At 34.9% G+C, this 18,681-nt stretch overlaps 1 protein-coding gene across 3 annotated transcripts in view; it reads right to left on the bottom strand.

The window, feature by feature from the left end:
* Window positions 1–2,471: 2,471 nt before the first annotated feature.
* The window catches only part of SNAPC1 (small nuclear RNA activating complex polypeptide 1), a 34,890-nt gene continuing 18,680 nt past the window's right edge, over window positions 2,472–18,681 (bottom strand). For all 3 annotated transcript variants that reach the window (XM_030319251.1, XM_030319253.1, XM_030319252.1), the window contains 2 exons: window positions 7,681–7,779; window positions 2,472–5,033 (listed from right to left, as the gene is read on the bottom strand). In XM_030319251.1, coding sequence (XP_030175111.1) covers window positions 4,981–5,033; window positions 7,681–7,779 — 152 coding nt within the window. In that variant the 3' untranslated portion in view covers window positions 2,472–4,980. The remainder of the gene's footprint in view (window positions 5,034–7,680; window positions 7,780–18,681) is intronic.

The following is an 18,681-nucleotide window of genomic DNA, read 5'->3' as shown; positions in this document are numbered from 1 at the left end:
AATTTATAACATCATTATTTTATTATTTTTTAATAAAATTTTTTAATGTTTATTTTTGACAGAGACAGAGCATGAGCAGGGGAGGGGCAGAGAGAGAGAGAGGGAGACACAGAATCTGAAGCAGGCTCCAGGCTCCGAGCTGTCAGCACAGAGCCCGACGTGGGGCTCAAACTCACAGACCACGAAATCATTACCTGAGCTGAAGTCAGACGCTTAACCGACTGGGCCACCCAGGCGCCCCAATCATTTTAAACCATGAATGGACTGAGAAATTCTTGAGATTCAAAAGGCCTGTGGGCTCACCTCTTCTAAAGAAAGCTGCCAGAGTTGGGTCTTTCCACATAATTTGCTGTGCCCTGTGCCTTGTGACCCTGTTACACTGGCCACAACTGATTGTACCAGAGATCTCTGCCATGGAGGGTAGACATAATGGAGGCCAGAATAACCCAGCAGAATAATCTCTGCCCTATCAGGAAGCTCTCTTTGGGCTTATTCAGATCCTCTTTTGGGAGCAGTAGGAGTAGCAGACAGAGAAATTTACAGAGAGAAGCTGGAAAACACATGAATAAGAGTATGCATACTGGGACTACACAGCACCCATTTCAAAGATGTGGACACAACCCAGCCATCTGAGCTCCTGTGTTCACTACGTGACAAAGAGCTGTTTTTCCAGGTGTCCAAGAAGCTTTGCCTCTGAGATGGTTGCCTCTCATTTTATCTTCTATATTTTAAAATAAGCCTCCAGCACTTAAGATAATATGAATGTGCCTTTATTTCTTGCAACCAAAAGGAGCCTGTCCAAATTTATCTTAAGAAGAAAAACAAAACAAAACCCAGACCTGCAATATACAGCACATGAAAAACAATTCAGGCATAAAAAAATACTACATTACTACACAAAAAGGCTATACAGTCTGAGGCTTGAGTATTTACTTTAATACAGGGAATTTTTTTAATGTGCAATGAAAATTACTACATAGTTCAGAAGATAAATGAAAATGTGAATAGTTAAGCACCCACCACAGTCTTCTCAATGCCATTTAAAAAGCAAGCATCCTTGGAACTGTAATTCAAGAATCAAGGGGAAGTTAGGAAGGCATTAACAATTCTGCTTATTTTCCTAGGCTCTTTACAAAGGTGAAAGCAAAAGTTAATTTTCAGTTCATAAAGCTCATTTTTAAAGATACTTAAAGATAGCTGATCTCTCTATATATTTGTGACTCTTTCTGTCAAAACCAAAATAGGTTATTAGAAAGAGGATATATATTGTAGCTAATCCACCTTGACAAAAAGGAAAGCAGGCTCTCCTTGTCCGTTGAGCCGAGAGCCCTGTCTCATGTCAATCTGAAAATCTGTGTAAACACATAAGCTTCCAATTATGGGCCTAAGAAAATCACCTCAAAAATCACATTAAGCACGAATAAATCACTCTGGTTTCCTTGGCATTCGAGTACTTTTTAAAAGCTTACTTTCCAGCTGTTATTGTTTTGAAATTTAGCATTCATATCTTTGCATTTTCAAAGCATTATGCAATTCTAAATATTTTTAACAAGTTAGTAAAATAGTTCTGTATCATCTTGAATTTACAACTGAGAAAAGGATTTAAACAAAAAGGAATTTTTAAAGGATACATAATGAATCCTAGTGGCAGAACTAGGATACAAATATTTGACTCTCTAGTTTCTAGTTCAGAAAATTACAGGTATACAAATCATTTAGATAAATGCATTTTTAAATACATTTCCCTATTGTACCACTGTTCTGGAAATGCCTGTAAGAAAACAAAATCCTTGCCTAAAAGTTGGTTCATGATCTCTCCTTTGGCAGTAAGAAAGAGCTTGCAGATGATACAACCATGTCCGTTTCAGGGAATAAGCACTTTAACCAGGTATTAAAGAGACTGGGGATGTTTCCCCACGTTAAAAATGTCCACTCACAGGGAGCCTTTGAGGCATTAAGGGGTTATAAACCCAGATGGGATCATGGGTGTGCTTACAACATAAATTCAAGAGTATCAGAAAAGAAAACACACAGGGTCACTTTCTTCTGAAGACATAAATTACAATATCTTGTTTTCAAAGTGAAAAATGTTGCCCTAATCAGTATCTACACAAGCTCCATTTCCTGTATGGCTCCACTTCTTTTATTCATGGCTTGTTTTTAAATTCTCCAAGTAAGCCTGGCATATGACATTAAAGGCATATGACATCAAATTCCAAGCCTCTACTTTGAACAGTACTTTCATATATTAAGATTTCTGAAAGTGGAATTTTAATGTTTATTTATTTATTTTTGAGAGAATGAAAGAGCGCGAGAGAGCCTGAAACAGGGGGAGGGGCAGAGAGACTGGGGGAGAGAATCTCAAGCAGGCTCCATGCTGTCAGTGCAGAGCCCAATGTGGGGCTTGATCCCATGAACCATAAGATCATAACCAGAGCAGAAATCAGGAGTCAGAAGCTTAACTGACTGAGCACCCAGGTACCCCTGGAATGGTTTTAAAATATATCTTGTGACTATAAACACTGCCACACAACTGCTCTTCCTCATAAAAAATTAGTATTTAATATTAAAATCATATATTTATGACTTGAAGCAGCATTATAATCAAGTTGACAATACAAAGAACTTAATTTAGTAGGTAGCAAGTATTATGACACCACATTTTAATTCTGAAATCCCACTGTTAAACACAAATATTTTCTATTTGAATTCTATTTAATAAACTTCAATTTCATATTTAAAGCAAATTATCAAGTGATTCACATGCTATCATCATCATATATTCATGAAAAACTTGCTATCAGCTAAAGCATTATACTGTGTCAGATGTGGCCATATAACAACTCGCAACTATTTAATACAATTTTGTTACTTTTAATGGTCCTTCTACATCTTCTGCTGTTAAGATTCAGGCTATATTCAACTGGCAAAAATTACAGATTGATAGCAAGTGTAACGGAGACGTGGCAAGTCCTTTGTAAATACTGTTAGGAGGAAAGTAAATTGGCAGTCCTTTTGGATTTCAATTTGGCAGTAATTGACAAAATTTTACATATATTCACATAGTACAACATGCAAATTCATGTGTAGTTTATCCAACAGAAATCCCAGCCTAAGTGAGCCAAGATATACACATGAAGATCAACACAGCACTGTTTGAAATAGTGAAAAATGAGACGAATCTGTGCACAAAAGAGGCACCCCAGCAGGCCTGAGACTGCAATCCTTAGAAAGGTTGGCTTGCAAGGCTGGTCCCTGGCTGACATCTGGGAACTTGGCTGGTGAACAGTTCCCTACGCAGAAATACAGCTTTCCCTGAGGACCCAAACCTGGCATATGAAGCCATCATGGGACAGACGTACTTGATAACTCAGACCCACCCTACACTGAGACTTAACTGGTTTTAAACTTTCCTTACTGCTTAAGCCACTGTGAAATAGGGTATTATTGCTTACAGTCCAGAGTATTCCTCTGGATTTCCAGTTCTTTTGTCTTATGTAAAATGACACTGAAATTATAGGCAAGAGTCCTGTATTTGTATCCCAGATGCATCACTTACGAACGCTGTGAATGTGGGCCAGGCACTTACCATCTTAAGACAGAGTTTCTTCATTGTATAAGTGAAATGACAACCTTGTATTTTGTAACTACTATTATGCGAAAACAGAGGGCAACTTTAGCTTTACAATGTCTGTAAATGTTAATGATCAGACAAGCTCTAGTAAGTAACCTAGTACACAAGAGGCCAATAACAGATCCATACCTCCAAGTGCCCCAACACTAGAATTTTTAAATCCCAGAAGCTCTACCCAATGTCCATATTATGAAAACCACCCCATCTACTACTGGGAATATCTGAAATCAGGGGAAACAATTTTTTTTTATAACAAATGTGATATCATAGATTCTTATAAAATTTTATTTGGGCTAGTATTAGTATTTTGATTTTAAAAGATGACAGATATCACACATTTTCACTCACAGGACATTTTCAAAATTCCTGAATTTACAATGCTAGAAGACAACATGGAGTATACTCAACTGTAAGACAGGCGGAGCCAACTACATGGTCGGAGATGGTCTGCTAATGGCAGCAATTCAAACAACATAACTTAAGTGATCTCCATTTAAAGGTCTTAAATGAGAAATTAAACAGAGGCGCATCCACAAAGCTATAGACATTTTTTTCTGTATGTACGACACATTCTAGAATTCACATTACCACTCTTAAAGGTTTTGTCAGAAATAATTAGTATTTAAATGTATTTAAATAATGTACTGAACTAATCATGTATGTACATATGGACACATGCCTACATGTATCTATATATACACAAACAAACATACATACATTCATAAATGTTAGGCCAAAGGGAGCTTTGAAACAAGCACCAGAGAATATTTAATTGATTGCAGAAGTAGAAACTGAGCTTCCTAAATTATCAATCATTTAAGTTACGGACCACAGAAGTTTCATAGGTTTAAAAATAAAGCAAATAAGGCAAAAATTGTATTGCACTCAACCATACAATATATAGAATAGTTAATACACATCATAAACAAATCCATTACCAGACTATAAATATAATTAACCACTTGCATGTAATAAACATTACTATTTCAAGAACAAGTATTTTAAATAGTTAATATTATCAGAACTGTAGTAATAAAACATCACAAAAAGTTTTCAGAAACAGTAATAATCTGCACATAACAGGATTATTTCTTTTACATTCTAAATCCAAACTTTATTTCCATTTATGCAGACTTCATAAAGAGAAATGTTAAAGTTAAATTCTGAAGTAAATTTTTATTTCTATTTTTTTGTTCCTTTAGTATAGAACTATGTTAAGATATTGTCATTTCAAAGAAATAACCTACAGTTTCCCAGAAGAATTATTTTTAATACTGACAGTCTTCCTGTTCAATATACAAAAAATATAATCTTTTCTTCTTTCAGAAAGGTCAAAATTAAGAACTCTACACCAGGTTCTTTGTTCTGGATTTTCTTTTCCTCTTGGGTGCCGTGAACTCTAAAGACATAAAATTAAGAAGTCTGTCAGGTCTAAAAAATAATACTTTAACTGATAACATACATTTAAACTATATAGCTGCTTAATTGGAATGCCTTCAAACAAAGCTCCAAAAATAAATCCTAAACCAACATACATGTTTTTCTTCAAAAGGATATACTGCAGTTGAAAATCTACTAAGGTAGGTCCTAGTCTTCCTAAATCCTATTTAATAATTGGCTACTTTGAAGTTGTTTCATAGGGGTATGCTCTCCCTATAACTAACACAAACCCAGTAAACCAGATCTGAAAGGTATACAGACCAGTGCAAAGAGAGATAAAGATGTGATTTTCATTTCAATTAAACCTGAAAATGTAACCCAAACCCCTAGTACCATACATCTTTTCGGATACAACAGCAGATGCCACAACTAACACTCAACTGAGTGTTTATCTAGAAATAGCTGTGAACCTAAAAATTACAGATCGTTAAAACAAAATAACAGAAGATACAAAAACATGAAAATTATGAAAGATGTGAAGAAGTGAAATATTCCCTACCAATGAAAAACAAAAGAGGAGTGACAGGAAAAGGAATGAGAAAAAACAAGGAAGAAACTAAGAAGAAAAAGAGATTCCAGCAATCTTCTAGATTCCTAGAAGAGAGCAATGGCCAGGATGGAGTGCAGCAGACCAAGACAGCAAACTTTCCACAGTAAAGTAGGTTCAGAGGTCAGCAAGAGACTTCTTTAAAAAGATGAAACTGACAAAATGCCTCATGTGTGTGAATGTCTTAAGAGGAGATTTATACAAATGAGGAAAAGTTTGAGGAAAAATCAGTGTTAAGTCTATAGAAAAAATAAATAAGGCAAAAAATAAGGAAAAATAACAAATCTACAGATTAAGGAAGAATCATACTATATTACATGGCTCTATTGCCAGTAATGTTTTGTAAATGCTGAATACTGATATAAGTAAAATAATAATTAAATTGGGAGGCTGGGAACTGGGAAGTATACATGTGTTTGAGGTGGGATGTGAAAAATAAAGAGACTTAAATCCTTGCCTTCCTCAGTGGAAAGTCAAGAGATAATCCACAAAAGAAGTGACAAAATACACCTGTTATTTAAAGACATGGAGGTAATAAACACCAAAACAATAAAGAGTCAAAAATGATGAAGAAAGAATGAAATAGGAGTCAAAGTTAGAAGACTGTGGCTTCTTATAATGAATATTATAAAATCATTTTAATTGTTAAATCATGTGCGTATGTCATGATTTAACCAAATTTTTAGAAATCACAAACTGAAAGATTTTATTTTTTTTAATGTTTATTTATTTATTTTGAGAGGGGGGAGGGGCAGAGAGAACAAATCCCAAGCAGGCTCTGCGCTAACAGCTCAGTCCCACGAACCGTGAAATCATGATCTAAACTGATATCAAGAGTCGGAGGCTAAACCGACTGAGCCACCCAGGTGCCCCACAAACTGACAAAAATGGGACTTGCCAAACAGCCATAAAAGTGTGTATGTGTGTTTAATTGTTGACTCACAAAATAAAGCTGCCAACCAAGACTAGAAAGAAACTATTGTGAAATTCATCACAAGATTGTAAAGAACTATTTTACGCTGCCATAAGCAAATCACAGAAGCACTCACATTTCTGAAGGTACAAATATTCCCTTTTAAATGTCTATTCTTTGTCTTCTACATACTTGAATAACACCCTGTTTCTACCATAATGAACTGGGTTGTTTTTCTCCCTAACTAAACTGTAAGGTTCTTGAAGGCACAGACTGATCTGATTCATTCAATAAACATTTACTTAAGTCTACTATGAGCCAGTCACTGCTCAGATCTACATAACTGTGATCAAAATAAAATGGTTCTTAAATTCTAGTAGTATATGTCTTTGTAGCCCTGTACATAGCTAAGTGTTTGAAACATGATAGGCACTCAATAAATGCTGAATGAATACAGAGCAAAAAATGAAACAAGTCCTTACGCATTATTCTTAATCCACATTATATTCATTATTGGATTACCAATTATCAAGCCTAGCCTGCTAAATATAACTTATTCTCTGTAATACTATCATTACCAGAGGTAATATTATTTAAACTGTTGTTTAATAAAACTACAAATTATGAAAACTACAACTACACTAAAAGGTATAGCCATTTTAATTCACATCATGCAATTTACCACTAAATACTTACAATCATCATTTCATAGGTGAAAATTTTTCCTTAGAATTTGAAATAACTATTTTTAACAATAAAATCTTTTTAAAGTTTTATCCAAAAATTTGTAACTTGTGAACCTTGCCATTTGTTAGGAGTACTCAAGCAGACATCCTCATGATGAGGCATATTCACTTACTAATAACAGAATGTTACCTTCACTTCTCATCCCAATCGACCACTACCTCTCCTTTCCATTTATTTATTGTCTTAACGTTTAAAGTGTCATGATTTGTGCTCGCTTCGGCAGCACATATACTAAAGTGTCATGATTTATGGTATGATTAATACTAAAATTCCCCAAGTGTCAAAGAAGAAAGTACCACAGGAATACACAGCCAACCATCAAGCTCTTTAAGGACTCTAAACCTTGACACTCTAAGACCAAAACCTTCCATCAGGAGCTTAACAAAATTTCATCTGTACCTGTTTCACTAAAACTTTCATTGTCCTCTTCTTCTTCTGTAATTACTGGCATACTCAGCCTTAAAGATTTATCTTCTTTATGTACATTCTGCATGTCATCTGGAAATAGTTGGGAAAATGATTTTATACAAAAGCAAAGAATGTTAGTCTTTGAGGAAATTTTTTACACAAATAATGTCATTATTACAATAACAAAAATTAGATATTTAAACTAAAAGCTAAAATTGTAATGATAAAGAGAAATACGCGTTTTAAAACATGTATCTGTCTTTAAGTACTAATACATTTGTATCTATGCTTTGAAAATAACCTAAGTCTTCCATTAAAGTAAAGAAAATGGAGGGGCGCCTGGGTGGCGCAGTCGGTTAAGCGTCCGACTTCAGCCAGGTCACGATCTCACGGTCTGTGAGTTCGAGCCCCGCGTCAGGCTCTGGGCTGATGGCTCGGAGTGGAGCCTGTTTCTGATTCTGTGTCTCCCTCTCTCTCTGCCCCTCCCCCGTTCATGCTCTGTCTCTGTCTGTCCCAAAAATAAATAAAAACGTGGAAAAAAAAAAAATGGAGAAAAAGGGGAAAAATGAAATTAACCAAACATGAGTATCTTACTCAAGCTTTATTCACACACATCACGGGTTATATCTACAGACATCAGGGAATAATCATGTGTGTTATTTCAACTTTATTAACTAATCACAAATTTAATTTTAAGGTTAATGGCCTTGTTTTTAAATGTATACTTTCTTTTCTCACTATATATACTCTACAAGACAGATTTCTCTAGTCATAATTTGCCATTGGCTTTCCATTTTCCAAAAGATTTTTCTACATCAACCTTCTGGTGCCTGAAGAAATTTATGAAACACTGTTGTCTTATCAGGTCCCATTTAGCACGTAATTTTTAGGTCCCAACATCAACACCCACATCCAGTCATTCTCTATTCCTTACGCTGCCTTATTCTTTTCCCCAATCCTTTTACCACCTGATCTATTATTATATGTGAATTTCTTTCTCTATGGTCTGCCTCCTCCCACTAGAATGTAAGTTTCACAAAGATAGATTTTGATTTAAGTTAAGGTACCCCCAGCACTTAGAAAAGTGCCTGGCATATAGTAGAGCCTCAACAAATATTTATTAAATGATTAAATATGTATTTGACTTTTTTTATACCACAGTATTTCATTTAGCACATATGCTAATATGTACCTATCAGTGCAAAAGGCAAGAAATTAAATGAAAATAAGTTTAAGCTTTCTACTCTGAACGTATGTATGCTTGGGACCTTAATGGAGTATAGACTTTATGCAGTGAATAGACTGCTCTAAGGTAGAGTTGAGTAAACAGTAATAAGCTTCCATTTAAACACAATTCAAGCTTAATAAAATAATACCAAGTTTCAAGTCATTAAAATAGAATTTTACCTTTACTTGCAAATCATAAATATTAATTATAGTAAATTACTACATGATTTTTAAGATGGTAGTTTTAGGAAATCTTTTTGTATATCTAATCACTTTTTTTTTAACTTGAACCTATAAAATTTTTCAATTTGCAGAATTATAATCAGTACAATCTACTCAAAGTTACTGATACTGTTCTTCACAATCTTTTAGCAATGTCCATCCATATCCATTATTAATGGTTTTTCCCTAAATTCACATTTACAACCTAACAATCTATCCAACAATGTCAAAGGACTGAGTTAAAAACTGACAGCTGAGAAACAAGTTTTCATCTAGTCACATGACGATTAACTACATTTTAGAGATGGATTTCTACATTAAGTTTAAAAATTAAAAAGCAACGTTCTCTAAAAGCTCTTAAAAACAAATACAGTGCTTTTGTATTTGGAAACCAAATACAAACCAAGAAGTACAATACAAATACAAGGAACCAGGAAGTAGGCACATAAAACTTCAGATGTTTATCTCAAAGTCCACACAGTAAATAAAGCTTATGAACTTCAGTCACCAGTATGTTGCATTTATTTATCCAGGCCTTTATCCAGAACCTGACTGCATTTATTGTACATAAAAACTGAATTGAATGGCCACCCAGTTTCCTAAACCATTACAGTTAAGAAGGAGCAAAAGGGCCAAAAATTGCAACAAGCCACAATGAGAGTAGAAATAAGACACCCACCACAATAAATATAACAGAAAAACTTTTTACAAAACAAGACCTAAGAGCTGACAAAGTACTGTATCATGAAGCCATAAGTATAAAGATAAATTTCCCCACACTTAACATATTTTTTTTAATGTTTATTTATTTTTGAGACAGAGAGAGACAGAGACAGCACACGAGTGGTGGAGGGGGCAGAGAGAGGGAGACACAGACTCTGAAGCAGGCTCCAGGCTCTGAGCTGTCAGCACAGAGCCCGACGTGGGGTTTGAACTCATGAACTGAGAGACCATGACCTGAGCCGAAGTTGGATGCTTAACCAACTGAGCCCCCCAAGTGCCCCTTAACATATTTCTTGATACAATTATTATAAAACCCAGTAATGTAATATGCTTATGATGATAACTCTGAGTCGTAAAGAGAAAACTTATGTTTAGGGTACACTGTTCTAGAAAAAAGGAGAGCAGAAAATACATTTTAGTATTTTTCTCATTATAAAAATAAGTGCACATTGTAGAAAACAAGAAATATACAGAGAAGAATGTTTTAGAAAGATATTAACCAGAATAAATAAACTTTTAAAAAGTAAATTTTGACATTTAAATCATTAACCTCAGTTATCACAAACACTAACTCCCCAGAGGGTATCAGGTAGATGGTTATACTGTGCTCAAAGCTACCAATGTGGGACACAATTATAACTAAAGACTAATGCTCAATCTCAAAACAAATGGTTACTAGACATGCAGCTAGAATACAATGTACCTAACTGCATGTCTAATTTGAGCTCCAGATCCTTATTTCCAGTTACCTGAGAAACAGCAAGTATAGCAATTAAAGATTCAGGCTTGTATTCAAACAGAATGCTATTCAAATCTCAGCTCTATTTATAGCTAGGTGACCTTGGACATGTGAAAAAACTGTGGCAGATCATAAATGTGGCATAAATAATAGCCGCTATCTTCTTCACAACCATATCATTACTATTATTGACGTCCTCCTAGAAATGTGCATGCTATGGTCTAGGAATCGGGAACAGATATAGCTGGAGCTTAAATAATACAAATTTAGGTAAATCCAACCAATACACTGAGCAGTTACTTATGTGCCAGACGGCTCTTATAGGAATTGAACCTGAAAAGGCAGATCAGGGCAAATTCTACCCCAAAAGAAATCTTCACCCTGTGATCATTATTCCTGTTAAAGGCACCAATATTCCTTCAGTTGCACTAAGCATCCTTATCTCACCCCTCTCCATCAGCCTCTGTGTTTGGTGACATACCTCTAAATTGCATGTACGTTTGGTTATAGACATTGGTTCTCCTATCTGTTCGTCTGCTTGTCTAATTCCTACCACCACCTGGCCAGATGCTCATTACTCCTAAACAGCCTTTTACTTAGTGTTCCTATTTACAGTTTGTCCCCACCTACCCACCATACTACTCCCAGATTGATTTTCTTCAAAGAAAACTGGTCATACCACTTTCTTGCTCAGAAGTCTCAGATGACTCCCCACTGCCTACCAAAGTCTACTGGTTCCACATTTCAGGGCTGGTCACAATAGAATCCTCAACATATTTTTCTACATTAACTCCTCAACCTATCCATTACACTCCAAGCAAAATGGAGTCACTCTATACTTCCAACTACCCTTCCTTTTTTTCATACCAATCCCTCTACTTGTCTTAAGCCTATGAAATTATTGTTACGTTTATTTTATTAAAAATAAAAAATCTCTGAATTTTCCCGATTACTAAAGTAACATATAGTTATCACGTAAAATTCAAACATTACAGAAATTTATGGACTTGGAAATTCCCCATGATCCCATCCCTGAGAATTAACCACTGTTAAAAAGCTTCTAGATTTCTTCAATGATATATATTGTGTTTATGTCTACATATATTTTTATGAACAGAAATGCAATCATACTCCTCTTTAAAAAGACATTTTTGGGGCACGTGGGTGATTCGGTCAGTTTAGCGTCCAACTCTTGATTTTAGCTCAGGTCAATCTCACAGTTGGCAGGATCAAGCCCTGCACTGGACTCCACACTGACAGTGCGGAGCCTGCTTGGGATTCTCTCTCTCTCTCTCTCTCTCTCTCTCCCTGTCTCTCTACCCCTCCCATGCTTTCTCGCTCTCTCTCTCTCTCAAATAAACTTAAAAAAAAAAAGTCTTTAAAATTAAAAAAAATAAAAAAACATTTTCACTAAGCAATGTCTTGATAGATTTTGAACATATTTTCATGTCAGTATACATAGAACTTTCTCTAGCTTTTTAATAACTACAAAATATTCTTTTATATGGGCTGACAAATTTATATACCCAACTTTTTAATGTTATACATTTGAGTTGTTTAGTACTTGCCATTTCAAATAATCCTGGAGTGAATGTCCTATTTTTGTCACTTGTAAAGGATAAATTCCGAGAAATTAAATTGCTACGTTGAAAGACACATACCTTTAAAATTTTGACAGATGATTCCAAACTGCTGTCTGAAAAGGATGTGCCAATTTATACTCCCACTTAAATTCAGATTCTACATCTTCACACATTCACTATCAATGGGTATTCACTTATACTTAACCTTTGCCAATCTAACAAATTATATAAAATCATATTTTAATTTATATTAATTATTGAGATTAATTATCTCTTCATATGCATGTTGACTGCACTTTGTGAATTGCCTGCTCATCTCCTAAGCCAATTTTTCTACTGAGTCGTGGCCCTTTTGTTACTAATCGGTAAGAGCTCCCTAAAATTAGAAATGTTAACATTATTATATGTGCTGCAAGTAGTTTTACAAACTCTTTTGCATTTTATAGAATATAAGATGTCTCTTGGAAAGAGCATGAAATCAAAAATACCCTTTCACATTAGGGAAATGAATTTTTGATTAAAAAGAAACTATGAAGTAAGCAGATGGACCTCTATTAACATACAGACTAACAAACCACCTCTGCTTCAGAGTATTTACAATACCTTCTGAGCCACTTTCTTTCTCACGGGTTAAATCCTCCCTAATACTTCTAAGTAAATTCAGTAACAAATCTTGGATGTGATAAAGAACCAGTTCTTAAAGTTAATTTCAGAGGTGATGAAAATGTTTCAACTACATTAAGTAATAAAATACAGTTAGTGAAGGAAGTGATATTTCATAAGTTACACCTGCCAAATATTTAAGATGAAAAGAAACTTTCATTGAGACGCCTAGGTGGCTCAGTCAGTTGAGCGTCTGACCAGCTCAGGTCATTGACCTCACAGTTCATAAGTTGGGAGCCCTGAATCGGCCTCTGTGCTGTCAGTGCAGATCCCGCTTTATATCCTCTGCCCTCCCCCTTTCTCTGCACCTCCCCCTCTCCCTCTCCCTCTCTTAAAAATAAACATTAAATTGGGGCGCCTGGGTGGCGCAGTCGGTTAAGCGTCCGACTTCAGCCAGGTCACGATTTCGCGGTCCGTGAGTTCGAGCCCCGCGTCGGGCTCTGGGCTGATGGCTCAGAGCCTGGAGCCTGTTTCCGATTCTGTGTCTCCCTCTCTCTCTGCCCCTCCCCCGTTCATGCTCTGTCTCTCTCTGTCCCAAAAAAAAATAAATAAACGTTGAAAAAAAAATTAAAAAAAAAAAAAAAAACATTAAAAAAAAACACTTTAATTTCTTTCCCATCTTGCACTCGCTTCTCCTTTGTTCCTCAACTACATTAAACACACACACACACACACACACACACACACACACACAGACACACACACCCTATTTCACTACCTGTTTTTTAGGGGTTTAAGAAACCAACCTGGTCAGTTGACCTCTCTCTGCACTTGTGTGAAGGTTGATTACTAACAAAAAATGCTCCTGCAGCTTTTGAAACCTAAGTTCTCTTTGGTACCTTAGAAAAAAAGTCTTAATCTTCCAGAACTTTTACATATAATCAAACTAATCACTCTTTTCTTTATGTCCTCTCATTTGGTTTTGTTTTGGTTGTTGAAGTATTGTTTACATATAACAAGAGTCACCATTTTCAATTACAGGTTTAAGAGTTTGGACAATGCAGTTGTGTGATTACCATACAGAACACTTCTATCACATCGAAAATCCCCCTTGTGCCCTTTTGCAGTCAACACCTCCCTCCACCCTCAGTTCCTAGCAACCAGTAATGTTTTCTGCCCCTACAGATTTGCCTTTTCCAGAATGTCTTATATGCCTTTTGTATCTGTCTTCCTTCATGTATTTAGCACCGTATTTAGCACAATGCATATGAGTCGCCCATGCTATTACATGTTATCAGTAGTTTCTTTATTCCTACATAGTATCCACTGGATGCTTACTCCACGGTTGGTTTATCCAATGACCAGTTGAAGACATATAAGCTGTCTACAATCTTTCACAATTATGAATGAAACCATTATAAACTTTTACATACAAATTTTTATGTGAATACATAATTTTTCATTTCTCTTGGGTAAATACCAAGGAGTAGTAGGACTCCTGGGTCATATGGTTAAGTTGTGTGTTTAACTTTATTAGAAGCTGCCAGTCTTCTAAAGTGATTATACACCATTCTGGATTCCCACCAGAAATCTACAAAGGTTCAAACTGTTTTGTGTCCTTATCAGCTTTTGTTATTGCCAATTTTTTTGTTTTGTTTTTTGTTTTTTGTAGCCATTCCAACAGGGAAAATAGAATGTCAGTATGCTTTTAATTTGTATTCCTAATAACTGTAAGATGTCAAACATCTTTTGATATGTTTATTTGCCATCTATATATTCTTTTCAAAGTGTCTGCTCAAATCTTTTGCCCATTTTTTAATTGGGTTGTTTGTTTATTATTAAGTTTGGACGGTTCTTTATATATTTGGATACAAGACCTCCATCAGGTCTGTATTTTACAAATATTTTCTCCAGTCTGTAGTCTGGTATTTTCGTTTTCTTAACAGTGTCTTCCAAAGAATTTTAATTTGAGGCAAGTCCAATTTGTCAATTTTTTCCCTTTATGGCTTGTATTTACTATGTCATGTATAAAAGTCTTTGCCCAATCTAAGACCACATTTTCTATGTTTTTGTCTATAAGTTTCATAATTTTAGGTTTTATATTTAGGTCTGTGATCATTTTAAATTAATTTCTGTAAATGATGAGAGGTATGAGTTGAGGGTCTGTTTTTTGCATATGAATATAAAATTGAAGTATGGATCTATTTCTAGGATGTCTTATTCTTTTCCATTACCTTGTATGTCTGTCTTTTTGCAGAGAGCACAGTCTTGATTTCTGAAGCTTTACAGTTATTTCTCAAAACTGTTTTGGCTACTCTGGTTTCTCTTCATTTCCCTATATTCTTAAGAATTAGCTTGTTAATTTATAAAAAATAACTCTATTGGGATTCCATTTAAGCTACAGAACAATTTGGGATTAGTTGACTCTTAACGTATTGGGTCTTCTAATCCATGAAGTCCATATTATCCCTCTATTTGCTTAATTTTTCTGATTTCTTTCATCGTTTTGTAGTTTTCAGCATGCAGATCCTGAACATATGTTGTTACCTATATACCACGGTATTTTGTGTTTTGGGTGTTATTGGGTGTTTTGGGTGTTATACTTTTTAACATTTTTTTCAATTGACAATTATTCCATTGCTAGCACAGAGAAATACTAACCCTGCACCTTGTGACCTTGTTAAACTCACTTATTAGTTCTGGTAGCTACTGTGTAGATTTTTTGAGAGTTTCTGTGTAAGAAATAATTTCATTTGCAAACACACATAGTATTATTTCCTCCTTTCCAATCTAAATGTCTATTCTTCCTTTTCTTGCCTTACTTCACTGGCTAGGACCTCCAGTATGATGTGTAAGAGGAGCAACAAGCGGTCATCCCTGCCTTGTTTCCAATTTTAGGGGAAAAGTATGGTCTCACCATTAAGTATGATGTTAGTTACAGTTTTTCACAGAAGTCCTTTATCAGGGTGAGGAAGTTCCCTTCTAACGCTAATTTTCCCAGAGCTTTTATCATGAGTAGATGCTGGATTTTGTCAAATATTTTGTCTGTATCTATTGAGATGATTATATAGTCCTTCTCCTTTATTCTGCTAATTTGGTGAATTATGTTGGTTTATTTCCTAAATAAACCAGCCTGATATTCCTGGGATAAACCTTAGTTTGTCCTACCAAATTGTCCTTTTAATAAACTGTTGGATTCAACTTGCTAACAGTTTGTAAGGATTTTTACATTTACTTTCATGAGGGATATTGGTCTTTAGTTGTCTTTTCTTATAGTATCAATAAGCTGGTAAGTGTTCTTTCTTGTTTTTTCAGAAAGAACAGGATTGACAGTATTCCTTTCTTAAGTGTTTGCTAGAATTCCCAGCAAAGCCATCTGGGAATTTAATTTTTTAGTAAACATAGAACTACTCAGATTCTCTATTTCTTCTTGTATTGGTTTTGGAAATGTCTTTTAAAAAATATATCCATTTTATATAAGCTATCTAACTTATTGGCACAAAAGTATTCAGGGACACCTGGATGGCTCAGTCAGTTGAGTGTCCAGCTCTTGATTTTAGCTCAGCTCATGATCTCATGGTTTTGGGGATCAAGCCTCACATCAGGCTCTGCCTCTTTCCCACTCACACATTCTCTATCAAAATAAATAAATATTTTTTAAAAAAGGTATTCCCAATTTTTTATTTATTGTCCTCTTAATTTCTGTAAGGTCCACAGTAGTATCCCTTACCTTACTAAATTTTTTGTTACTATTTTCTTTTCAGTGAATTCTCTTTAAGATACTTTTAAACATAAAATCAGTCATTTATAAATCATGGTAATTTTATAACCTTTATAAAAAAGCATATCTCACTTCACTCTCCTGCCTAATTACACTAATAGGCCTAGCCCTTCAAGATCAATATTAAATACAATTGTGATACTTCTATATATTACCAACAAACATGAGGTGGCCTTTTGACATACACTTTTTAAAACTGAGTTAAAGAAATAACCATCTACTTCTTTTATCTGGAGCAGGGATTGACAAACTATGGACCCAGGCTAAATCTGGCCTACCACCTGTTTTTGTAACACACTTTTTTTGAAACACACTCATTTATTTCTTTATTGTCTGTAGTTACTTTCACCTTACGATGGCAGAATTGAGTAGATGTGACAGAAATCAGACAGCCCATGAAGCCTAAAATATTTACCCTCTGGCCCTTTACAACAGTTTTGCTAACCCCCTAATTTAGAGGATTCTTCTTTTAATTAAGAATGGATGCTAGATTTTATCAAACATCTTCTTGGGTAAGTGTTATAATGAATTTACATTTTCCTCTTTAACCTATTTATATGGCAAATTATATTGAGATTCCTAATTGCACTATCCCTGCATCCTGGAATGAATGCACCAAGGTGTTTTTTTGTTTTTTTTTAATGTTTATTTTGAGAGAGAGAGAGCATGTGTGAGTGGGGCTGGGGGCAGATACAGAGGGAGAGACAGAATCCCAAACAGGTTGTCTGCACACAGCCCGACACAGGGCTTGATTCTCTAGAACTATGAAATCATGACCTGAGCCAAAATCAAGAGTTGGACACTTAACCCACTGAGTCACCCAGGTACCCCAGTCAAGTTGTTTTATATCTGGGATTCTTCTGATACATGTAACAGGAATTTTTTTTATCAGTAATACTTATAAGTGAGATTGGTCTAACAGTTCTCTTCCCAATATCTGCTAGCCTTGTAAAAAAGAACTAAAGAAATCTGCTTTTGAAGTATTTCCTGATTATCCTTAACAAATACGGTATCTGTTCCTCTGAATGTTCAGTGTTCTTCAAGCAACTGTTACTGAACTTAATCATATCTGAACTATGTTAAAGGAATTTAACTTCAATTCCCCTTCTACTGCCTCAGTATAAGAAGGAAAACAATGCTAAAAGGCTGTAACATATTTTCATATACTGCTCTAGAAGCTGGGAGTGTTTTATACTAGACTGAATATTTACTAATGCTTCTAATGCTTTTTTTTATTTTCTCCTGAGTCTGCTATGTGTGTATGTATGGTGAATATGTAATACTTAATGTAATTTCTTAAAAATTAAACTATTAAAATGTAATTTCTTTAGGAATCACATACCAAGGTTAATTTTATAGACACACTATTTTAAAAGAAAAGGTGCATCTTAACTAATGCAGCTAAAGGGAAATACAGTTTATAGAATACATTATTTCACACACAAAAATTACTAATAAAGTATACTCTGGAAATTCTAGACTGATTCTATAATTATATAGCTACGTGACTTTTGGACAAGTTATTTAATCTGTATGGACCTGAACTGAATCTCATCGTCTATGAAATGATGAATTTGATGACTCCTAGAGTCCCTTTCAGCAGTAAGATTCTAAGAATCTAAGATAACTAATTTATTTTTTATATTAAATCTCACAAGGTTCTCAAACAAGTGTCTAATCCTTTTTAATAAAGAAAAAATAGGTAAGTTTGATATGATGTAATAGCTTTATTAGCCTCATGTTTATCTTTGTAAATTTGTCCAGTTTTCATTGGATGTATTTGTTCTGCAAAATTGTCTAAGGCCATAATTATCACACAACATACATATTTTAAAAGAATAATATAGGTGTGCCTGCGTGGCTCAGTTGGTTAAGTGTCCAACTCTTGATTTCAGCTCAGGTCATGATCTCAGTTTGTGAGTTTGAGCCCTGCATTGGGCTCTGTGCTGACAGCATGGAGCCTGCTTAGGATTCTCTCTCTCCCTTTCCCTATGTCACTCTTTCTCTCTCTCTCTCTCTCTCTCTCTCTCTCAAAATAAATAAATGAACTTAAAAAAATGTTTAAATAAAGAATTTTTAAAAAATTAAAATAAAATAGGAATATAACTTAAAAA

This window comes from Lynx canadensis, chromosome B3 (assembly GCF_007474595.2).
Source record: "Lynx canadensis isolate LIC74 chromosome B3, mLynCan4.pri.v2, whole genome shotgun sequence".
Classification (NCBI taxonomy): Eukaryota; Metazoa; Chordata; class Mammalia; order Carnivora; family Felidae; genus Lynx; species Lynx canadensis.
This window is presented reverse-complemented; position numbering and strand designations above follow the sequence as displayed.